Source organism: Bombyx mori, chromosome 11 (genome assembly GCF_030269925.1).
Source record: "Bombyx mori chromosome 11, ASM3026992v2".
NCBI lineage: Eukaryota > Metazoa > Arthropoda > Insecta > Lepidoptera > Bombycidae > Bombyx > Bombyx mori.
Window position 1 is genome coordinate 4,161,484 of NC_085117.1, and position 25,862 is coordinate 4,187,345.

General features: G+C 37.4%; 1 protein-coding gene across 1 annotated transcript; it reads right to left on the minus strand.

Annotated features, from left to right (window-relative positions):
- Window positions 1–4,679: 4,679 nt before the first annotated feature.
- LOC101746458 (regulator of G-protein signaling 7) lies at window positions 4,680–25,410 on the minus strand. Its single transcript, XM_004922224.5, has 16 exons — window positions 24,758–25,410; window positions 24,163–24,304; window positions 23,498–23,584; window positions 22,791–22,951; window positions 22,002–22,060; window positions 18,754–18,896; window positions 18,324–18,404; window positions 17,812–17,925; window positions 17,318–17,405; window positions 16,476–16,620; window positions 15,028–15,141; window positions 14,091–14,219; window positions 13,352–13,480; window positions 12,448–12,511; window positions 10,765–10,857; window positions 4,680–9,918 (listed from the first exon to the last, which is right to left on the minus strand). Exons 1-16 carry the CDS (start codon window positions 24,820–24,822, stop codon window positions 9,853–9,855), a joined length of 1,680 nt encoding a protein of 559 aa, XP_004922281.1. The 5' UTR covers window positions 24,823–25,410; the 3' UTR covers window positions 4,680–9,852.
- Window positions 25,411–25,862: the final 452 nt, after the last annotated feature.

Here is a 25,862-nt window from a genome sequence, read left to right on the forward strand (position 1 = left end):
TCCGCACGGGTAGGTGCCACCACCCTGCCTATTTCTGCCGTGAAGCAGTAATGCGTTTCGGTTTGAAGGGCGGGACAGCCGTTGTGACTATACTGAGGCCTTAGGACTCATATCTCAAGGTGAGTGGCGGCATTTACGCTGTAGATGTCAATGGGCTCCGGTAACCACTTAACACCGGGTGGGCCGTGAGCTCATCCACCCACCTAAGCAATGAAAAATAAAATAAAATAAATACATTTACATTTTAATTGAACGACATTCAAATGTTTTTGTTAGAACAGTTGCATAATAACTCATCCACTATCTTAGTTGATGCATCAGTGATACAATAGTGTTATATTTAGTTAGTGTAACGCAAATTAAAAGCAAATGATGTTGTCATATCGCACTTATTCAATAACAAAACCATTTACTAATGTGTCTTACGATATTAATAAATCACTTAGTCATAAACAACGAATAGAAAAAACGTAGCCAAAATACAACATTATAATTGTTAATTACGATAGAATAGACGTTTAATCATTTAAATAAATTTAGTTAATATTGGTTTATCAAAAATCAATGTGTTATCTTAACGAATGTTTTGAAACAAATGTCCAACGAAACAGGGTTATCATGGCGCGCCGCTTTTTTGGAGTAGCGCTCTGACGCTTTCGTTAAATACTTACATATTTATTTATCGGTTCGAATTTTGAGGTCGTCCTAAAGATATACAATCCTCACATACCACGGTACTCCGACGGCTACCCTGCAGAATCGGGATTAGATGAGCTAGAGTTTATGTTTATTTAAGAACTTAAGGACTTCGATCGCCGTAAAAATTAACACACAATTATTTTTAACATCTTTTGATAAATTTAACATAACTTATATCATAAAAATATAGCTCTGTCAACTGTCTCGCGTATCAAGCTACATTGCATAAACTGTAGGCAATAACATGTTATTGCATTGCCAATGATTCAAATACATTTTTTTTTTCTTTATCCGGGCATGCCTATTCACGATCTTCCTGCTAATGACCTCTTGCTGATGCCCGTAGACCCTCTTACTGATGCCCGTAGACACAAGGGCGGATCCAGCTTTGGCGCCAGGAGGGGGTCACATAGTCGTGGGCAAGTTAAGAACTTATAATTTAATTTTGATAACAATAGATAATAAATAAATCATGATGTTCTTCAATTAGTCCAAGTTAGTTCAAGTCCTGGAACTAGCTCAGGGGGGGTCATGACCCCCATGACCCCCCCCCCTGGATTCGCCGTTGCGTAGACATCACATAAAATATACCACGGCCGCAACTTTTAAAATAAAAGAAGAGATGTTTTTAACCGCTTTATTTAAATTTTAATTACACATCTTTGGCATCTAATTTTACATGTAATATATATATTTTTTTAATTACACATAATCAACAATAAAATTACCTTTAAAACTTACTATAATAGACGAGAATGTAGATACAGGCGCATAAACAGATTGCAAATAAACAATTAGTGTTTATTTTTATTTTTATAGCTCCTTATCCTGTTTGTGTATGTTCATTATCAATTATAGAGACGAATTTAATAACTTCCCAGTGAGCTTGTAGGGTGAGGCGAGTAGTAGAAACAGAAATATCTTATACAATGATATAAAGACACATAATTTTTACAATTATCTTAAAATCATACATATCCAGGGGTGAAAGTGAATCTTTTCGGTTTAAGCGGCATTTCGCTTAATACGCGAATATTTATCTTTGTAATTAAAAGTCCGTTATTGCTTAGATGAATAGACCAGCTCACAGCCCGCCTGGTGTTAAGTGGTTACCGGAGCCCACAGACATCTACAACGTAAATGCGCCACCCACCTTGAGATTTGAGATCTTAGGTCTCAGTATAGTTACAACGGCTGTCCCACCCTTCAAACCGAAACGCATTACTGCTTCACGGCAGAAATAGGCGGGGTGGTGGTACCTACCCGCGCGGACTCTCAAGAAATCCTACCACCAGTTTTTTTCATTTCCTGAACATTTTACATTTTCAGAGATGTGCCCTTTTCGAAATTGATTATTCAATTACAAATTGAAATGTTGCGTATTAAGCGAAAAACCGCTTAAGTCAAATAGCCTTTCACTCGTCGATATGTATAAATATATATTTATCTATTGTATATAGGTCTATGACGTAATTTAAAATAATCATTTTTATTCTTATATATTCATTTCTCTGTAGAAAGCGACTTTGTTTTATGCTATGTAGTGCTATGATAAAAACGCATCAAAATCCGTTGCGTAGTTTTAGCATACATAGGGACAGTGTCCCTATGTATGCTTAAATCTTTAAAACTACGCAACAGATTTTGATGCGTTTTTTTTAATAGATAGAGTGATTGAAGAGGAAGGTTTATATGTATAATAACATCCATTAGATAGTGGAGAAATCAATAATAAATTACAGTTTCCGAAGCGAAGCGAGGGCGGGCGCTAGTTATTTAATACAACCTTCCATCGTAACCGAGAAGTGTGCATGTAGCGTGCAACAATGACAAATCGTAGGTGTTTGCTTCGGGCGTCATCGGGCGCAATCGGGATTCCCGGACGCACCCGAGCTCTCAAGAGCCAATCGGACATCGCGCGCGCGCCTACCCGCCATTTTTTTTAAATAATACGCTAAGAGACATGATGTTTTGTTAACTTCGAATACGAAAAACTAATAATTGGTTGGTAAGGTCGGTTTATGGATAACTAAATAACGCAGAACTATTCGAATTGCTAGCTCTGACGTCACGCGAACAGAGATAAATGTGTCACAAGCCAACGTTTGGGCGGATCGTGCCTCTCTACACCGGCTCCACACGTTGACCCCAACGTTGCTGCCAACGTTGAGCGGTTAAATTGGTGAAGTGTCCACACGTTGGCTGTTATACTAGTTCCTTTCCGTCAGAGCTAACGTGAAGATGTGCGATACCGGAACTGAGATTGCTCTAAACGCTTTTACAGTACTGAGTGCATATAATTTATATGTGTTATTGAAAAAAAAAAGAAAAAGCCACGTCAAAGGAGATGATCCATGCGGGTGTCAATTTTTTTGATGCGTCATGCGACATGACGTGTTGCAACAGGACTGAACAAAGCGCCAACATGTGGACGGATCGCGAACGTTGGCACGGATTCCTTTGATAAAACCGATACTCGACAGCCAACTACCAACGTTGGGGCCAATGCAATTTTCTAGATCCACACGTTGGGCGAGTGGCGTAGGGGCCTATGTTATGTTATGTCGAGCCGGCGTTAGTTGTTCCGCGCTCTCGCTTTGCACGCTCAAGCTCAGACGGAACGTGACACTTTTTCGTGCGTGCAGCCGGTGCTCATCGATTTATAAGTCGTTATCACGTTAAAAACATAACACGTATTTCTTCGTTCTCTGTCATTGTTACAACCGCTCTATTTACGCCTGTGTACGTTTGAAAAATAACTTTTTGTTAATAGTACTCGAATTATTCTGTACGAATTGCGCGTTGTCACTAAAACAAAAGTAGATACATGAGCTGCATGCACAACTTTAATATAATGAATTAACCCTTCGACTGCCATGTAGGTCACCGGTGCCCTACGCGGCGCACTGAAGTAATTGTGTCGATTTCTGATACTAAGGATTGCCTAACTTAGCCTTCGTTTATTTGTTAATGTATGTTTTAGGTCTATCTATACTAATATTATAAAGAGGAAAGATTTGTTTGTTTATTTGTTTGTATTGAATAGGCTCCGAAACTACTGAACCGATTTCAAAAATTCTTTCACTGTTTGGAAGCTACTCTATTCCCGAGTGACATAGGCTATAATTTCTAAATCTCTTTGAAAAAAATTAAGGATCCTTACTAAAGCCCAAGGTATAATAAAATGACCTAAAATACTCTTTACATGGTGTGCCCTGCGAAAACTGTTGATGATAGAATAAAACAATGTACTACAACCTTGTAGAGCACATTATTATTTACAAAAAGTGTCGCGGCAGCATATGTCTAACTATTATAGTTATGCCGCAATAAGTGTTCTTTTATTTATAATAAAAAATAAAACGAATCAAATATGGTTGAAATTTTTGTTAAAGACCCGAGTGGAGCCGGAGAGGGCCGCTAGTCAGAAATATATTCATTCTCAGTATCTTCGGATTCGTCTTTCCCAGTCTACTAGATATTCCGACGCCTTAGTAACAGAAATCGACGTGATCACTTCAGTGCGCCGCGTAGGACACCAGTGACCTACATAGCAGTTAAAGGGTTGAATAAATATATTGTACTATACAGGCTTAATATTTATTTGAGCTTCGAACGTGAATTTTGATCAAACTAACACGCTATCTTCTACTCAAAGAAGTCGAAGACCTAATTCTCATTCTAATAGCCGATCGCACAGCGTCGGTACAGAAAGAGAACTGAAGAGAGAACGACTCTTGATTTTCATGATCTCATGATTATTGCATTAGAATACGCCATGAATACAAATATCTTATTGATCACAGAACTATTGAAACTTTTATTTTTTATCGGTAAGAAAATTACAAATCTATATTTTATTTTCATTCTTTTTTTTTTGTACACGTTATCACTAAATTATAAATATGTACCTAAATATATATATATGTATTCTCTGAGAAAAAGTGAGGAATATTATTACGAAATAAAACAAAAACACGTTAAATAAAAATGAAACGGTTTATTTACGTAAATTACAAGAAAATAATAATCTTTGGTAAATAATAATTGAACAAAAGAAAAAACACACACGAAAATGTGTACTTAAAAACAAAAGGCAGTCTTAATTTATTTGGTTCGAATTGGGGAAATACAAAAATGTCATCCGATAAAAAGAAAAAGGTAAAAATTCTAAAAAATAATAATAATAAAACAGAAAAAAAACGCCCTAAAACTTTTTAAATTTTATTATCCATAATTTATATATTATTAACACGCTTTTATTAGCTCGGTATGTATGTTTGTTTGTGTGTAACAAAATCTTTGAGCGTCATTTCCATCGACTTCAGATTAATTCGAAAATTAGCACACGCGTCAAGGACCGCTGACTATACAATATATTTAGAACTTAGCTATGTGTGCTTAGTGCGAGTTTTTTAACGCTCTCGATAGCGTAAGAGTTAACTCTTTGTACGGCGTTGGAACAGCGCCCCTAGCGGCAAACGTAGGCAAGCGTTCCAACTCCATACAAAGTTTAGATAACTTTACTAGCAAATAGTTTATATAACGCATTGAATTTCCGCGCCAAATAAAGTGGCAAGCGAGATACACCTCTCGAGTGCAAAGGCTTAATGGAATTTTCGAGAATCATACCGTCGCTTGTTGACTTGAATACCGTGAGTGATAAACGCGAAATTAAAACCGTAAGCCACAGTCTAGACCAGGGCTCTGAAACTGCAATACTTTAAGACAAATATATTTTTTGTATGGAGACTAGCGACATCTTGTGGCGGATGCCTCTAAATTTGTGATCTTAAAGTTAAGGCATTTAATTATTGTACAACTAAACACAGAAAGTAAAAAATTAATAAATCATACAAGTATTTATTTTTTAGAGACAAATTGATTAGATTTTATCAATTTGTGGTTTCTGAAAATTTACATAATCCTTCATTAAAAATAAAATATAGGATAGATAATAAATATGTTATTTCCATCTACAGGAGCAATGAGAAACTAACCGAAGCGAAGCCATCTAGTGGCCGACGCCCGTAAACATTTAGTTGAGTTGCTTATCTATAACTAATTTATGTGTATTCTCTATGGTCTAGACGAACAATTATATTTCACAATATTACGTAATTGGCAATATTATTGACTGCTTAATGTTAATATTTAAGATTGCGCAATTATTGAACGTAAGTTTGAGCTAGTTTAATTTTTATTGCACCATATTTTTTCATTGCATCATGCAGTATGGCGCAATATTTTTCAGTCTGTGGTTCGTCTTGACAACGTCTGTACACGCATCACCATAACACGAAAACATTCTGCAGTTTGTATTATTGTGCAATATAATTGATCGTTAATCAATTTTTCTTTCAATCAAATTTCAATGTTATTATTGTAGGTAAAACTGGTTTCAATCACATTCTTGATGTAAAATGTCAAATTGACTAAATAAAATATAAAGAAATACAGTACACGACGCTAAATATTGCTCTTCGATCTTTAGAAACAGAGAGAGAGAGATAACGCTATATGAAGCCGAGACTGTCTCTTACCAAAAGTCGATGTGCAACATTTAACGGCAGGTACTGTAAGTTTGTTGTTGCCTTCACTTAGGTCACGTAAAATATTATAAGCAGACATAGAAGTCAGTTGCTTCTCTCTGTGCTGGTATTAATCAAACAACAAATATATTTTTTCCCCGGAACAAAAAAAAACTCGCGGCCCGATGAATTCAACGCGGCTTACCTTAAACATACCTCAAATCGAAAGCCGTGAGGGAATCAGCTAATAAAAAAATTCAACAAACATTTTAACTTCATCAACGCTTCTAAAATTTATAAGCAACGAAGTTAGACGCTCACGGAGCATCAACAATTATGTACAATTAAAACTATACTCCCAACTTCATTCACAATTCTAATAATAAATACATCTAGTGCTAGCTTCAACGTTTAACCACGGTACAGTCCGCGACGTTAATGTTCGCAGATCGCAATCAGTTCCGACGGTCGTACGCGCCATTTTGTGTGAAAACACGAAATGTAGCGTCACTATGAAAAAAGACGCATGCTTTTTACATTTTAAGCGTAAATTTAGGGTAAGGGAAGATGACGAATTGCCTATGCTTTATTACTGTGCGGCAATCAAGCCTTGAATATAGTACCGAAAGATTTTAATATCTTGCAACGCTAATTCGTCAATCACAGTAGTTCAATAGAAAACCAAGTACAGTAAAAGCTTTTTATTGGCAGGTCATAGGTACCATAAATATGTCGTGAAAACGGAAACCGTGAATATGGAAAAACGCGTTTATAAAGGATATTCGGTTGGATCCTTTTTACCAATGTGTACATAGCGATGTACCAATTAGATTTGAGAATAAAGAAATCTTTAACCGGAAATACAGGAATTGGGATTTTTTTAATTCGCGGTTAGTGAAAACGCAAATGAAGGAAGCGTTAATCAGGAGCTTTTAACTGTATGACGATGTGCGCTGCTTATTGTCGCGAACTGTATATACTCTCTCAAAGTATAGTCTAGTCTCTTTAATAGACAATTATTTACATAACATCTAATGATACCCTAATTTTTGCAGACGAATAATATTTTTACAATCACTTTTACGATTTGATATCACGTTTTTTTTTGTTTTTAATTTTTTACACTTTCCAAAAACCGTACCTAGTAGCGTTTGCTCCGTCGAAAGTTACATAAAAATATAGTTTGTCTGTAAAGTCGGTGTACGGACGATAGTATTACTTGATAACGTCATAAAGAAACATTGATGAAAAATTGTATACTTTTATGAATTTCATTGAATTATTATCACTGAATTATCATTATTTTGTTTAATACAATGGAGTTAATTGAATTTTATTTTTTCGATATATTAACGCTTGGGCCGATCGTGCCTCTCTATCGCTCGCTCCGCACTCTCGCTCGCACGCTCAGGCTCAGGCGGAACGTGACACTTTTTCGTGCGTGCAACCGGGGTTCATCGATTTACAAGACGTTATCTGTTATCCGTTATTTGTTAACAAGATAAACTATCTGACTTTCAACGAAAGAAAATCGCCAGTGTGGTTAATTGAAGCCAACTAAATATACATTGAGGGTAATTAAAAAACTACTGGTCTTATCTTGAAATGGACTTTTTGGCAGGAACGCGAGGAGTGAAGTTGTGTGATTTGTTTTATTTTGTCTATTTAGTGTTTCTTCAGGTTTAAATGTGTAATAACAGTGGTTTATTAACTGTTTAATATCTGTGAAAGTGCACAAATGTGAGAAAATGAAATAAAGAAGCTGGACGTAACTTCTCGGGATCCTCCAAAAAGTCCACTGAAAAAATCTTAGTAAATGACCACCATTTTACTGAGATTATATTTCATCCCGTATCATCTCATTTCATTTCACTTCATATTATCATTTTTCATAAAAATATGAATATAAATTAAAATAAGCATGACTTAAAGGTCTCAGTTTCCAGGTCATAAAATCCCTTAAAAAAAATATCTTGAAATAATTTCAATGGGACCACACGATAGGCACCATCTTTCAAATAAATCAAAAAACAGAACATCATCATCATCAATATAAATTTACCCAGAGAAACGTTCTGAGGTAGAGCATACATTTAAAAAAAAGCAACTGAATTCAGAACCTCTTTCTTTTTTAAGTCGGTTATAACGTCATATTAAACCGTAAAAGTACACCGTCGCGACAATTACTTAAGAAATACCAGAATACGACTTTTATTTTATTTATATAAATATATTTGTTTAAATATATGTTCAAATATTTAAAGACGACCAAAAAGCTTTTGGCGGCTTCCTTAAAGTCGAGCCGATCTTTGGTATATTCTTAAAACTAATTAAAATTAGACTCTATTCACATTGACGTAACGTTTAGTTTCCAACGCTGGGTCGCGTCACTCGCCTATACCTGAAGCGCCCAACCTCACAGGATGAGTCAGAGAGCAGACCTCAAATTAGACACGACCTTCAGATATGAAGATACCGACACGAAGTCAAAAGAATTTCCAATATAACACGAGATCCCGAGATCTAACGTCAGCAGACGAAGCAGCTTCCCTTTAGACCAGTATTTAAGAGCAGGTCGAGGGTTTTTGAAAGAATTTTAAATAATGTCAGTAGCATCTGACCAATCTAATTCCCCAAAATGTGACTTTAATGACTTCGCGGCTGAACTAGACTGGGTGGTGGTTCATACCCGTGTGAGCTCAATACAATCTTCCACCACTATAGCGATTAATACTAATACTCACTACGAAACACTCCGCCAACGAGGCCTCAATATACGACCGTATTATAAACGGAATGCAATACGAATTAGAGGGTAGTTCCCAGTTTGCACGAGGTCAACGACCCCGCATATCAATTAATTTCTAAATGCAATGCAATTTTTTTTTGCGTGAATAAAATTATTAACAATATCAACATTGTTTCATGCACAGTCTTTAATTATAATTTCAGGATTCCATTGCACTCTACATATAAATAACATAACTTTCATTGGGTTTAAAACTAGCCCGGGTGGGTATTGGAACTTTTTCATGGAGACTCAACTTCGAGTCTAGATATGCTAAATCTATCTTAGCTTCTCTCTAAGCTGGACCTAGGCAGAAATCTGCTCCTAATCTAACCGCAGTTTTCAGTCTAGCAGTGAACATGGCTTAATGACACTAGAAATCGCCACAAGAGACATTTATATATAGCCGCGGCCAAAATTTCGTTCGATTTGGATAACTGTGGTGGTTCAAGTTCGCTAACTCGAACGACAGATGGCGCTATAGTACTTGCAACAAACTGTTGGGATTGATTTAGGATCACCCCATAGAAATTATTCGTCAGCAAAGCCGATTAAAACAAAGATCCCAAATTCATCATAGACGGATGCTTTTGTCACAGCAGTCATGATCATGTGGAGCTTTAATAAATAATTATTAAAGCCTTGAAAGCTTTTTCTCCATAATTCGCGAACTGAGGCCTGGCGCACGCAGTCGTTAAGTGGGGTTTTGGGTGAGGATATTCACTTGATCAGTCCAGCGCATGGGGCTGGCTCCCCATGGGGATCCCAAATTACGATACCACATATTTGGGTTCCTCACACGAACATAAAGAGTTCTCAGAAACGATTGATTCTTTATGTGGCCGTCGCCTCCTTCCGCGCCGTGAACGATACAATCGAACGAATCCCTTTGACTGAAGTCTGAAAAGAAAAGAAAATATATATATATATATATATATACTAGCGACCCGCCCTCGCTTCGCTTCGGAAACTGTAATTTATTATTAATTTCTCCACTATTTAATGGATGTTATTATACATATAAACCTGCCTCTTCAATCACTCTATCTATTAAAAAAAACCGCATCAAAATCCGTTGCGTAGTTTTAAAGATTTAAGCATACATAGGGACAGACAGATATAGGGACAGAGTAAGCGACTTTGTTTTATACTATGTAGTGATATAACTAATATTAGAACTTCCATCCCCCTTAACAGCTAGGGGTGGGAAACTTTGACTAAATTATTAGCGGCCTCTGTAATCTGAATAGATTGGCTATAGCGTCCAATTTGAGAAAACTTCCGATAGCTTACTGACTTAACTCGACCAAACAAAGTTTTAAATTCGTATTTTTTATCAACAGGCAAAAACTAGAAATAGGAAAAAACTAGTGATAGGATTTGAAAGTATGAAGTTTCCCACACTTATAGAGGAGTGCAAAATGCTAATATTTTTTTATTTTATTATGCATAATTGCATACAGGAAATCAATAAAAAAAACATTACACACACTACGATGTATTTTTGACAAACGTACACAACATAATCTTTTGTTTATTATCAAACTTTTGTTATTGTTTAAAGTCTGTAATCAAATTGAGAATAGATTAATATTGTTTGTCTTTAATATTATGTTTCTATATCTCTGATTATAGAAATATGTCTTTGACAATAGAACCATAATAGCGTTTCAAACTTATATTTTAAAATAATTATGGTCGAATTTCGACTACCGGGGGACCACTAGTAAGAATGAAATTACAAACCTTCTTCTTGGAGCCATTCATGTACTCCTTGTACATTTCCGATCGGATGTATCTCGAGTAGCTATCGGACTTCATTAGGTGATACACGTGAGCCTGCCGACAAAGGAACCATGGTAATTTATTATCTTGAACCAATTGAAGCCATCTTTGGCCACCAGACCAACTCCTCAAAAGGACACAATTAAACATATCGACGCTTGAAAGGCAAACGTGACTAAGCGGCAATAACTGCTTTGTACATAAATGATAGGCAATAACCATATTCGATGCGCAAAAAAAATATATTTCTAGGTCTATTAAAATAATTTCAATCCTACAGCTAGATTCGTTAAAATAGATTTTTTTTCAGGTATTTCAACTTTAAATTAGTCTTCCGTAAAGTTCACGCATTGTCGCTTAGTCACGTTTGCCTTTCAAGCGTCGATATTGTCTTGATCCAATTGAAGCCATCTTTGGCCACCAGACCAACTCCTCAAAAGGACACAATTAAACATATTATCTTGATCCAATTGAAGCGATTTTAGCCATCAAACCAACTCCTCAAAAGGACACAATTAAACATTATCTTGATAGAAATAAAGCCATCTTTAGCCATCAAACCAGCTGATCAAAAGGACAATTAAACATATTGTCTTGATCCAATTGAGGCCATATTTAGCCATCAAACCAGCTGATCAAAAGGACACAATTAACTTGATCCAATTGAGGCCATATTTAGCCATCAAACCAGCTGATCAAAAGGACAATTAAACATATTATCTTGATCCAATTGAGGCCATATTTAGCCATCAAACCAGCTGATCAAAAGGACAATTAAACATACTATCTTGATCCAATTGAGGCCATATTTAGCCATCAAACCAGCTGATCAAAAGGACACAATTAAACATGTTATCTTGATCCAATTGAGGCCATATTTAGCCATCAAACCAGCTGATCAAAAGGACAATTAAACATATTATCTTGATCCAATTGAGGCCATATTTAGCCATCAAACCAGCTGATCAAAAGGACACAATTAAACATGTTATCTTGATCCAATTGGAGCCATATTTGACCGTCATGCCAACTATACTTGCTTTAATAATTGCTTATAAAAATAATTTATTGTATATGATGCCGGTAGGAGAGAACGTTGCGCCGACAAATGATACCAACTCTATCAAAAATCTTCCTTTTATTGTTCCTTTAAACTGATGACAGAATCATCAGAGAGAGCGTATAAAACCATATCCTTCGAGACTCTGAAGAATGCAGAATTACATCTTATGATCTTTTCCAACTTTTTTTTATTTTTATTACATAGGTGGTTGGACTCTCAGGCTCACAGCCCACCTGGTGTTAAGTGATTATTGGAACCCATAGACATTTACAACACAAATACCGCCGCCACCCACCTTGAGATATAAGTTCTAAGGTCTCATGTATTGTTACAACGGCTACCCCACCCTTCAAACTGAAACGCATTACTGTTCCACGGCAGAAATAGTCAGGGCGGTGGTACCTACCCGCACGGACTCACAAGACGTCCTACCACTCTAAATATTATCCGACTTTGGACTTAAATTCCTTCTCGCTGTTTGTTGATGTCCACGAGCCACGGCGGCCACTTACTTGCCAGCAGGCGGTGTGCTCGTCTGCCGCCCACTAAAGACAATAAACATGTTATTGTACGTCACGAACCTGCGCCTGATCGAAGCAGTACCGGTCAGCCGTGCCCGACTCGACCTGCACGCGGGTCAGTTCCCTGGAACACGAACATTACGTGAAAATTATAAATAAATAAATAAATAAATAAATGATCGCATAGGAATTGTTAATCACGCGGACAGAGGACTAATATTACTGTAATTGTAAAATTATCATTAATTTCCAGTGCAATATTTATTTATTTACAATCTTATATATAAAATTCTCGTGTCACAAGGTTAGTTACCATACTCCTCTGAAACGGTTTGACCGATTTTTATGAAATTTTATATGCATGTTCAGTAGGTATGAGAATCGGCTACTATATATTTTTCATACCCCTAAGTGATAAGGGTTGTCCACCCCTAACATTTATTTTTATTTTTTGACATTTTTTTTGTTATAATGAGGCATTACCTAGATATGTGGTTGAATGAGGTTTTGTTATTTTTATACTCCCTAATCGTTCACAGCGCTACATGCCTCTTTCACTCATTTACCACATCCTTACACACTTACAATAAGTTTTTTTTTTCTACACTAGAAATTCCCTAGAAATCTTATATATGGCAAAACGTTTGCCGGGTCAGCTAGTTATTAATATAGTATAAAGTATAATAGTCTTTGATAGCCGACTTAACCTAATAGGTGTATGGCTCTAATAAAGAATAAAAAAAAAGCATTTGACAATAGAATCATAACAGTGTACATACAAACTTATAATTTTAATTAATTATAGTTGAATTTCGACTACCGGCGGACCACTAGCTCTTTTTTTCCCCTTGTAGGCAGGCGAGCATACGGCCCACCTGATGGTGAGTGGTTACCGTCACCCATGGACTTCAGCAATGCCAGAGGCAGAGCCAAACCACTGCCTACCGCTAGTTCAAGTGCATACCTGCTGGCCGCGTCGATATTGATGGGCGAGGGCGCGTCCGCCGCGAGGAACTCCTTCCAGATGTCGCGGGCGCGCGCCGCCACGCAGCGGATGGGCAGTGCCTTCAGGTCCTGCACCGCCAGCCAGAACCTGTCGGCGTCAACTGTATCGTGCGTCATGTTCTCAACTGTACCAAAAATGTTCTCAACTGTACCAAAAATGTTCTCAAGTGTACCAAAAATGTTCTCAACTGTGACAAAAATGTTCTCAATTGTACCAAAAATGTTCTCAGCTGTACCAAAAATGTTCTCAACTGTACCAAAACTCGTGTTTTTTTCCCTGATGAAGCTGATGGTCTTGAGAGACCATTTTAGAGTAACCTTAACTAGTAGGTGAGCTCACGGGGCTCAAACTTGACGACGTTGCTAACACGAACCCTAGCAAGAGCCGTGCTTCGTAGAATCTACCACCGGATAACGCGACCCATTAAGAAGATCCGGCGAGAAACTCAATGGGCTGTGTCGTCAGAGCTCAGCTAACTTCGTGCTGTGACAGAGCCTAGCCGATGGAGGGGACGCATAGACGCCATTTTACACTCACCAACCAGCCTTTCTAAAGAGCGGTGCCTCCGTCCTAGGAATTGTCATCTTATCAACAACCTTGTTGAGACTTCGACCTCATTCATGTCTCAAAGTGGGCGGCAGCATCCACATGATGTCCGTGGACAACAAGTGTATGATACAAAAAACTTGTCGCATACTTGAGATTCTCGCCGCTGAACTCTTTGGAGAGGAACTTCGCGAAGTGCTCCTTTCCGGCCGGATCCTGCAGCAGCTCGTGCAGCCCGAACGACCAGCGACGGACCCGCCGCAACGGTAAGGGGTCCTTGCTGAAGCATCAGAAACATTGCGAACGTCTAACAACAGTAAGATAAACAAGCAATTATAAACCTTATTAACATTTTTTTGATACGCTTTTATTAGCTTCAGACCTATGTATGTATGTATGTATGTTTGTAACGGAATATTTGAACATGATTTTGACCCCCTTCAAAACGTCAGATTAACTCGAAATTCGGTATACTTATTGAGGACCGATGACAATTAAATATTTTAAAAAAAATTTGAAAAAATTATAATTTAAATACTAAAAAATTAAAAATAAATAATAGTTTAAAAAGACTAACAAAATATGCTTTTATAGAAAATCCAAGTAAAAAATTGAAAATAAATTTTAATAAATTTGAATTAAAAATAGTGTAAGAAAAAATGATTTTACTGTAAAAAAAAGCGTGGTGTGCTTTTCAGGATATTATCAAAATAACCCTTCTACTCATATCTGTTCATAAAATATTTATAACTACTTATACCAAGCACCCCACACTATTTTTAATTCAAATTTATTAAAATTTATTTTTTATTTTTTTAGTTGGATTTTCTATAGAAGCGTATTTTGTTAGTTTTTTTCAACTATTATTTTATGGGATTTGTTGGCAGAAGAACATTCGCCCCACCTACTGGTGAGTGATTATCGTCGCCCATGGACATCAGCAATGCCAAGAGCCAAGCCTCTGCCTACCGCTTAATACTCTCCACAAGGCTCGTTTGAAGAAGGACATGTCATAACACTCGGGAAACAGCGTGGAGGGGAGCTCATTCCAATGGCCGGATGGTAATCGCTCCGTCTCTGTCACTCACGATTGCTTCTCCTGCTCCCACAGCTCGGTGGTGTAGTTGATCCAGGGGTTGGGCCACTCCGGGGGCGTCAGGAACGCGTCGTACTCCGCATACTGCTCGCAGTACGACACGAACCTGGAAAATGTATTAGTAGAAACGTTTTTATTTGTGTTTTTAGGGGGCGTGCCCACCGAGTGCTTTATTTACATTTTTTTAAGAGATTTTATGATCTGGTAACTAAGACCTTTAAGTCATGTCTTATTTTAATTTATGTTCTTATTTTTATGAAAAATGATAATATGGAGTGAAATGAAATGAAATGAAGATGATTAATTTGTGACATCAATCAACTGGGATGAAATTAAATGAGATACGATGAGATGATATGGGATGAAATATAATCTCAGTAAAATGGTAGTCATTTACTGAGATTTTTTCGGCCAGCGGCTTTGTTTCATTTTCCCACATTTTTGCACTTTTACAGATAATAAACAGTTAATAAACCACTGTTATTGCACATTTAAACCTGAAGAAACACTAAATAGACAAAATAAAACAAATCACACAACTTCACTCCTCGCGTTCCCGCCAAAAAGTCCCCTTTATTTACAATATCAGTTTGACCACAGACTTTAAACAACAACAAAAGTTTGACAATAAACAAAGAATATATAATATTAATTGAACTACAATTAAAATAATCAATCTAAAGTCAATTAAAAATGATTTATTTGCCGGAGACATGGTAGATAAATAATGGTATTTTAAAATTTTAACATTCCTCCAGCATGTTCTTACTTTAAATAAAAAGTATGCAAATCTATAGATTAAAACGTGAAGAAAAACTTTGTATCCCTTTTTACGAAAATTGCGCGGACGGAGGAGTATGAAATTTCACACATTTATAGTTTATATAGAGGAGTGCAGAATGTTATTTTTTTTTAATTATGCGTAAAAAATACATTAAATCAATAAAAAAAACATTACATACTCTACCATGTATTAGACACACTCACGCATGCATACTATTCGTTTATTGTCAAACTTTTCTTATTGCTTAGTCTGTGGTCAAATTGAGAATAGATTAAATATTTGGCTTAAAGGACTTTGTTTCCAAGCCTGTAAAATCTATTAAAAAAAAAGATTGAATATTGTGTCTTTATTAATATTTGTCTAAAGTGTAGTCTTGGCGAAATCTGTGATTATAGAAGTATAATAGTCTTTGACAATAGAATTATAATAGTGCACAAACTTATAATTTCAATTAATTATAGTCGAATTTCGACTACCGGGGGCTGGCTAGTTCAAATAAAAACGCGCAGTGGATTTCGTGCGATCGAGGTTGTTGACCCCAAAACATTCTGCGCGTTATACATTGCGGGCTCAGAACCGATATCTCATGCAGCTACAGTGAAGGTGACCCCGATATGGACATTTTATATCGTCGCAGGCAACACCACAGGACTCACGTTTCGGCGACTTTGCTGACCCTAATGTTGCGCCGTTCCATTCTCGCTCGCAGCATCCCTAGCTGCTTTCGTGCCGCCTCTATCTCCTGTTCGATGTTCACTGCGGGGTCAGTGGAACCCGACGGAATCTCCTTTGACGATTCCCCTGAAACAAACCGAAGGCCTTATTAATATATATATGTATTGATTTTACCTTTTATCTCTACTTAGAACCAAGCACATAGTCTCAATGCGTCTTAAGTCATACTTAGTGAGCAAAGATTACAAATCAGCTGTGACGTCATCCGTCCCCTCAACAAATTGATATGTCCGTCTCTTTCACGCTAGACCAGTGGTTCTCAACCGTAGTCTCGCAAGCCCCTACCAAATGCGTCGAAGAATTTACAAATACGATAATTTTATTTAATGCGAATTAGAGGATCACATATGTAACGTGCAAATGATTTAAACACACAGCTGTTTCCTAGATATTGACTGAGAAATTACGTTTGGTAGAATATATGATGTATAATTTCAACATACCTATACCTACCTTCACTTCGACAATTTTTTTTTAATGAAGTTATTTTTAGTAAAATGTGTCGTGAAAAAAGTTGAGAGCCGCTGTGCTAGACGGTAAGTCCGCAGGGGAAGGTACCACCACTCTGCTTATTTCTGCCGTGAAGCAATCATGCGTATCAGTTTGAAGGGTGGAGCAGCCGTTGTACTGTAAATAAGACTTAGAACTCATGTCTTAAGGTGGGTGGCGGCATTGATGATTGATGTCTACGGGCTCCGGTGACCACTTAATGCCAGGTGGACCGTGAGCTCGTCCACCCATCTAAGCAATAAATAAAAAATACCATTCTCTTTGATGACGTTCTCCTGGTTGTTCCTCTGGATCTCATCTTCGCTTTCCTGGGCGTTCGTTATGGTCACAATTGGATTGTTCTGAAAAAGGAAATAATTGTCGTACAGAAACCTTTCCCCAATACGACTAAACGAAAGGCGATTCGAACGCAGCCCGCAATGTATCGCAAAGGCTGCGTTAGATCAATGACTTTCAAAGCCTTAGCCTATCAAATGTAGATCTTTATTGACAATACTAATATTTTTGGAGCAATTTGTAGAATATCTAGTATTGAACTATTGAGGCTTAATTACATATATCCCTTTATTTGGACTAACCATATTTATAGCTTCCAAGTCATTTTATACGCGACAATTGAGCGCAATGTAAAAACATAGGACAAGAGTTTGCGTGTCAGAAATTACTAGTTCTGCGGCCTGTCTTCGGTCGGTTATACGAACTGGGCTCATAACTCTATTCTTTGAGCTTTTATTGAAGTTGACATACCTTCAAGTTGTTCTGCAGCACCAAGTCCTGACATTGTTTGAGACGTTTAGCTTTAAGCGCATTTATACGAGAAAGCTTCCTCGGATCTAACTCTGTAGTGTTCACGCAACCAGGCTGAAAGCACAGTGAGCTAAGCTTAAAATCTATTTATCTATTACATATTTGAGTTTTCTTTTTATACCGATGCGTTCACCTCTTGATTTTAAGCGTTAATAGAATTTTAACGATATTATTATCTGAAAACTACCCTCTCAACAATATCAGAAATGTTCACCAAGCCTTTATTAACTATATACTGTACTTGTCTATATATACAGTATAACTGAGTATTTGGAAGTTACTTGTGGCGATTTCACGACGTCGGATTAGCTTGACAGGTTTACACACGCGTCAACGGCCGATCAACTCTGAATGGTATTAGGTATATTTATCGTTGAAGCAATTTAGACTTTAAGACACAGTACATTGACTTCATAAAGCTTTGAACGGAAATTTCCAAGGATAGGGCTCACCATCGGTCGATGCACGTCCCAGAAGGCCCTCTCCTGACTGTCCAGCACCTTCCTCTCCAACTTATCACGTTTCTTGTCAACCTTAAAAACAATAACAATGACAATACCTGCTCAAGGTTCAAACTGGACTCGAGCGACGCCCGTAAAGATTAATACCCATTTAAGGTAATTGTAAGGTAAAATAAAATTAAATCAGTGATTATACTCGAATTTCGACTACTGCGGAACCACTAAAACCTTTTGTTCCTATTATTTAGATATACAATTAAGGTTCTTATACTACTGCACTTATGTCGTTGTAACTATACTTGAGACCTTGGAACCTATATCTCAAGGTGGGTGGCGGCATTTACGTCTATGGGCTCCAGTAACCACTTAACACCAGGTTGGATCGTCCACCCATCAATGCAGTAAAAAAAATTTAAAAAACCTTGCTCTGTGCCTCGGCTTGCATGAATATGAATTCCCATTTTCTCGAAAACATCTTCTGGAGTTTCGCTAATGATTCGGCCTCATAGTCCGCCAGCTCTAGCCGCGCCTTGTTCTGCATCGTCCGCTTGCAGAGGTACACCGCTGTAACAAAAATCAGCAGTCGATTATAAAGGCGGAGACGATAATGTAGACCAGTGTTTCCCAACCTTTTTTGTGTCATGCCCCACTTTATCGTTTCAAATTTTTTATCAAATTGCCCCCTTATGGGGCGTGGGCCCCACGTTGGGAAACACCGATGTAGACTATCGCCTTGACGATTCTAGTTGACCATGTATACCTCCTACCTATCCTTTTATATTTTCGAACACCTAAGGAACGCGCGGAATATGTGGAACTTGACGGCCTGCAGATGTTGGGAGCATACCGCGGGCCCAAGCTGTTTTTAGAGCCCTACCGACAAAACGTCTCGATCGTTCTGTAAGCGTTCGTCTGCTCCCTACTAGATGGCGTTAGTTGTTGTTGCGTTGTCACAAGAATTAGTTCCAACCCGTCACCAGATACAGTTGTAGCACTTATTATATCTCACGATAACGACATATTGAATCGTTTTGATCATTTTAAAGTGCTATCAAACAACAAAACATATTAACGGCATACATTTTTCTTTAAGCTGACTGACTGACTCGGTGGTGCAGTAGTTAGCGGGGCTATTGCGCCGAGGGTGGTGGGTTCGATTCCCGCATCGGGCAAACATTCGTGTGATAAGCAGGTTTGTTTGCTCTTTGTCTGGGTGTTTATTATCTATATATATTGTGTATATATTTAAACGTATTGTGACTGTCTGTTACGCCGGTGAGAGCAACACCGTCTATCGTCGAATAGCAGAAACGAATATCAAAAGAACCACTGAACTCTAGAACGCTCGAGAGGTACAAAGACAGAGAGACATCTATTGTCAAATGGCGGAAACGCATATCGAAAATACTCGACTTGTGAGGAATGTTCTCGATAAATCTAGGGATGTCGTATCGATTATAAAAGCGTTGCAAGGATATTACGAAGTCAGTTAGTAATCGGAACTACTCGAAGCGAAACAGCGAACGTATCACCTGAAGCTAAGCAGAAAAACTGAATTAACAATTTTGAAGTGTTCTGTGAGTGTTCTAGGTGTTAATACAGTTTTAATTTGTAATTCGGTAGAATTTTTATTTATCCCGAACCCCAGCGCATAACAGTATATAAGTATGTAAGTCCATCTCTGGTATCCCATAACACATGGAATCCGTAATTGAGGCCAGTGGACCGTCCGTGATTTGTTCCCAGTTATTTATTATTTACTAGCTGACCCGGCAGACTTCGTAGTGCCTCAATCGATAAATAAAACACCAAAACTTTTGTATAAAACAAACATAAAACAAACAAAAGGAATCCGTCCGACGGGGGACACATCAAAGTAAAAACAAAATTGTTATTTTTATTTAATTCCGAGCATTTTCATATTTATCTACCTTTTAAACCTTCTCTGGACTTCCACAAATAATTCAAGACCAAAATTAGCCAAATCGGTCCAGCCGTTCTCGAGTTTTAGCGAGACTATCGAACAGCAATTCATTTATCTATAATAACTAGTCAGGTCATAAGTATTGTCATACAGTAAAAACTTTTGTTTTAGAATGCTGGCCACAAAAAAGTTTATTGAATTCGAATTTCGAATTGTTCATGAAAATAAAAATGTATACTTTTAGAATTTTACTCATTTTTAAATATGGAGTGGACGCTTAAAGAAGACCGTGTTGCAGTTATTGCGTTGCATCGTTGCGGTTACGATCCAATTCAAATTTTTAACATACTGAAAAATTTGAATATAACCAAAAGATTCGTTTATCGTACCATCAAACGATACAATGAAGACTCTAGTGTAGATGACAGGTCAAGAAGTGGTCGCCCTCGGTCTGTTAGGACTCCAGCAGTGATAAAAGCTGTGAAGGCGCGAATTCAAAGAAATCCCAAACGTAAGTAGAAACTGTTGGCCCTTCAGATGGGGTTAAGCAGAACCACGGTGAAAAGGGTGTTAAATGAAGACTTAGGGCTTCGGGCATATCGAAGAAAAACAGGACATCGTTTGAATGCTCGTCTAATGGACCCGAGACTGAAGAGATGCCGCGCTTTGTTGAAGCGGTACGCGGGAAAAAATTATCGGGAAATTCTTTTTTCGGATGAAAAAATTTTTACCGTAAAAGAGAGCTACAACAAACAAAATGATAAGGTCTACGCACACAGTAGTGAAGAAGCGAGCAACCGTATTCCGCGTGTCCAACGAGGTCATTTTCCATCCTCGCTATGGTATGGTTGGGAGTTTCTTATTGGGGCTTAACAGAGGTACATTTTTGTGAGAAAGGTGTAAAAACGAATGCAGTTGTGTATCAAAATACAGTCCTGACGAACCTTATAGAACCTGTTTCTCATACCATGTTCAATAACAGGCACTGGGTATTCGAACAAGATTCGGCGCCAGCTCATAGAGCGAAGAGCACACAAGACTGGCTGGCGGCGCGTGAAATCGACTTCATCCGGCACGAAGACTGGCCCTCCTCCAGTCCAGATTTGAATCCGTTAGATTACAAGATATGGCAACACTTGGAGGAAAAGGCGTGCTCAAAGCCTCATCCCAATTTGGAGTCACTCAAGACATCCTTGATTAAGGCAGCCGTCGATATTGACATGGACCTCGTTCGTGCTGCGATAGACGACTGGCCGCGCAGATTGAAGGCCTGTATTCAAAATCACGGAGGTCATTTTGAATAAACTTTAGTGTCATAAGAATCTATGTTTTGTTAAGTTCATTTTGGTATATGAATGATTACATAATGAATAAACTTGTTTCAATTATTTTACATTAAACATGTGACAGAATTTATGACCTGACTAGGTATATATGATGGCCGGTCCATAGAACGCCTCGTTGTACAGGGAAGCGTTGATGGTACAAGACCGCGCGGGAGGCCACCAATGCGGTGGACCGACCAAATTAAAACTGCAGTGGGAGGTCCCCTAAATGAGTGCAGTAGAATGGCCTCGAGCAGGGAGAGATGGCGCGACATCGTGAGACGCATCAAGTCTGCCCCTTCCAACACTACATGACGATCACGACCTCTCTGTCAAGAGTGACACGACTGAGAAGAAGAAGAAAATAAATGAATTAAAAGCTCTCGTTGTCAGATCTCGGATTCATTTGAACGAACTCACCGTAATCAGTATTCTCAGGCTCCCATTGGTTCGAAGGCCAGAAATACGGGGTCTGGAATCTTAAAAAATTAAATTAAATTATATACATACTTTTTTTGTTACATTTGAGGGTAGACGTGTACACAGCTAATGGGATAGTGACTTAAACTTTGGTAACCTATGGGGCTGGTAGGTGACCTCACAGGTCTCTTCTGGGAGGATTTGTTAACGCTAGCCCCATAAGAATAATGCTTTGCAGAATCTAACACCGGATCGTAATCACGACCCACTGAGTAGATTCGGCGAGAAACTCAGTGGGCTGCATCTGTGGCTTAGGTTGCACGGTTCACGAACGAGATAGTATAGAGTTCAACTTAAAAAGTTTATTTTGAAAACAGATGATTTTATTTTAACAAATCAGATGAGGTCAGTCAACAACCACAAAGAACATTAAAACTTTAATAATGACTTATTATAGAGAAGTGTATCTCAAGTGACCTCAAGATGGAAGTCTCAATGTCTGTCCAACCCAATACAATTGGATGCATGAATGCCTTAAGACAGACCGGACTGCAATAGCTACCTGTGCATGCAATGCATGCTGTGCACTGATGGTAGGGAGTCTTGTGAGCCAGCACAGATGGATATCACCACACCAGTCATTTCTACTGCGAAGCAACAATGCATTCCAGTTTGAAGGGTGGGTCAGCCATCTCGAGATAAGGGATGGCATTTACGTTCTTGAGTGGAGTGTGAGCTCGTTCCCGTCTAGGCAATAAAAACCCTACCAGTGTCTAAGAAAGAACTCACCTATAATACGTGTTATCGTTTTTAACGGTCAAACAATGATCGTCTATGGGAAATAAATAGCCGTGGGCAGCCAGGAGATGGGCAAGGTGCAGTGGTTCCCAGGGCTCGTCAAGTTGCAGATGCCTTGCCAGCCACGACACCAGCTCTGCGCCGGTGAACACCTTGAAAGAAAACCGTCAGATCTATGCATGTTCACATTTGATATTACCTTATGTATTTTATTATCATGATTATGACTTTTATTATATTTGTGATGTCTAGCATTAGACCTGAAGATATTTGACAGATGCCTGAATCATGCTAGCGAAATTAATTCAAGATAAGCGTATTATACTATTTACTGGTGGTAGGACCTCTAGTGAGTCCGCACGGGTAGGTACCACCACCCCGCCTATTTCCGCCGTGAAGCAGTAATGCGTTTCGGTTCGAAGGGTGGGGTAGTTGTTGTAACTATACTGAGACCTTAGAACTCACATCTCAAGGTGGTAGATGTCTATGGCTCCGGTAACCACTTAACAAACTGGTGGACTGTGACCTCGTCCACTCATCAAAGCAATAAAAAAAAACAAAAAAATACACAAGTTTCAAACATTAACATTTGGATAGTCAGTCTCATGTACAATTTCACCTCCTCAGTGGAACATCTTCCCTTTGTTGTTTCCTAGAAGTCTTTATTATAGCTATCCGAGTATCAATTTGTAACTTACCGATGGAACTTTCGTCATAAAGCTTTTCACAGTTCGAACAGGTACTCCCGTGTTCTCATCTTGCATTTTCTCAATCAAAGCTTCCATCTGTAGTGACATAAAAGAATTATTTATTTTAGATACATACTTAACATTAGGTAATGTGAGAAAGCGCATCATAAAAAGACTTGCAGCTGTGTGAAAAAGAATATGCCAGGAAGGGTGCAGAGATGATAGGTCTAAATGAAAATGAGGATTTCATGCCAACCTCGTATATAAGGATGACTTATTTAACATCAGGGGCTTTGTTATGGATATTTATGATATGCAGGTACTTTAGAGCAGATGTGATTATTAGAGCTTATGTGATGGGATTGATGATATGTGATGTGATTAATACCAATGCGTTTATTTAAAGGTGTACAATAGAGAATGGTCATGTTTCAATTCAAATAAAATGAAATCAAAAAATTTTTATTCAATATAAATGAAAGTACATATAGTTGAACGTCAAAAGAACTACCGCCAATTCACAAAAACTAGTCTCCGTCCTGAGAAGAATTGGCAAGAAACTCAGCGGGCATGGGTTGTTTTTTTAAATATTAGTTTTTTTTATATATTTTTTTATATTAGTTTTTTTTTCTATAAATAAGCAAAGGTTTTACGTATTTTCGGATACTAATCACCTTTTTGTAAATCAAATAGTTTGGTGATTCCTCGGGTGAAGGTATTGCAGCCATAAGGGCCTGGACGCTCGGTGGCAAGTTAGTAATGGCATTATCTCGCTTCTCCTTGTCTTTCTCTTCTTTAACACACTTTGAGTTATTCCTGTAACAAGAACCATTTATATTATAACTAAACAGAACTAACTACAAATGTGTTATCATAATAAACAAACAAATCAATATTACAAAATCAATAATGACCGACATACTTTAAGCTTAGCTTTTACAAGGAAGAAGTAGGTACTATGCATCAAATATGGTAGTGCAATAACAAAAATTTATATTCGGTGATTAGCCAAAGAAATACTTTCTTTGGTTACACAGTCATCACATAAAAACTGAGTAATTTCACTAGTCTTAGTTGTATTTGAAAATTTAATTTCATGTTTATCATTTATATTTGAATGGCTAATTACATGCCTAACATAGTTTAAGCTGTGTTTAATAATTATCACAGGCTATTTTTTTTTAATCAACGAAGAAACAGAATATCGGCTGTTATAAAAATTGTTTTTATAAATTGAAAATGTTGCTTTAAATTTAGGATTTTACAAACCTTGATGGACCTTGCTGACAGGGCTTCGGCGCCTTTTCCGTAGTATTCATCGTAACCATTTTCATTCATTAACGACGAAAAACAGTAAAAACAATTAGAACTTTTTAGTATGCCTTTTTTTTTGTTTCCAATGAACATTACATACTTTCGGAAATTATTTTGAGCACTTCATTCGTTTCTCGATCAAATATACTATTCTGAGGTGCAATGTATTTGTCTGGTGGCTTTAAGTTATTAAAACTTTAAGCAGAGAAATTTAAAAATTACAACAGAGCACAGAAAGATATGCTTAGTGCATTTTTACGTATGAATATTATATGATAAAAATTATGATTTACTGCAACAATATTTGTTTTTACGTTTGATAACAAAGTCTATTATGTATCTTTAGTCGTAACACCAACGTTTTCACACAATTTCTACGAATATTTCCATTATGTTAACCACAGCCACTGGGTCAAGTTATTTTTCCACTTCACGAGATTCTGCAGCGAGTATTGAATGCGAAACACTTCAGAACCTTAGCCAATAGTAAGTGAAATTAAAATTTAATCAATATTAACTACTACAGCACGATTTTATTATTAAATTTTAATTTATTAAATAAATATGTACACAATCTAAATCTCTCTCTCGCCATTTGTCAATTTTTTATTTAGAAAGAGACAAAATTTTAGTCGCCTTTTTTAGAAAGAGATAAAACATAGGTCTCGATTTAAGTGTGCAAAACTAAAACGTTACGACGTCATTGATATTATAGAAAACACATGACCAATATAATTTGGTTACATAGCATACCTACATAGCGCATGTGTTGACCGCAGTTATTGAACAGTTGCTATTTTTAGCCTGACAGGAAACTTGACTTGCATTTTCCGTAGTATTATAACTGTATTCATAATTACATTGAACGAAAACCATTCAAGACTAATTGAGCTGCTAATTATTTCCTATGAGTTTGTTGAGATGTTTTTTAATTGTTTAAATCCGCGTTGTTTTGTTTTAAAACGTACCGATAGATGGCGGTACACGTGACAAGTTTAATTAAATCAAATTTAATTTCAAAAAATATGTACATGGATACTTGACATACTTGTTAATACTT

What these genes read in the sequence shown, in the direction of transcription:
- LOC101746458 (XM_004922224.5), bottom strand. Translation starts at nt 24,822, where the DNA reads ATGAAAATGGTTACGATGAATACTACGGAAAAGGCGCCGAAGCCCTGT. An exon ending in AACGATAACACGTATTATAG is followed by an intron (nt 22,061 to 22,790) that starts GTGAGTTCTTTC and finishes TAATTTTTTAAG; the next exon opens with ATTCCAGACCCCGTATTTCT. An exon ending in ACTGCTTCGATCAGGCGCAG is followed by an intron (nt 10,858 to 12,447) that starts GTTCGTGACGTA and finishes CTTTGTCGGCAG; the next exon opens with GCTCACGTGTATCACCTAAT.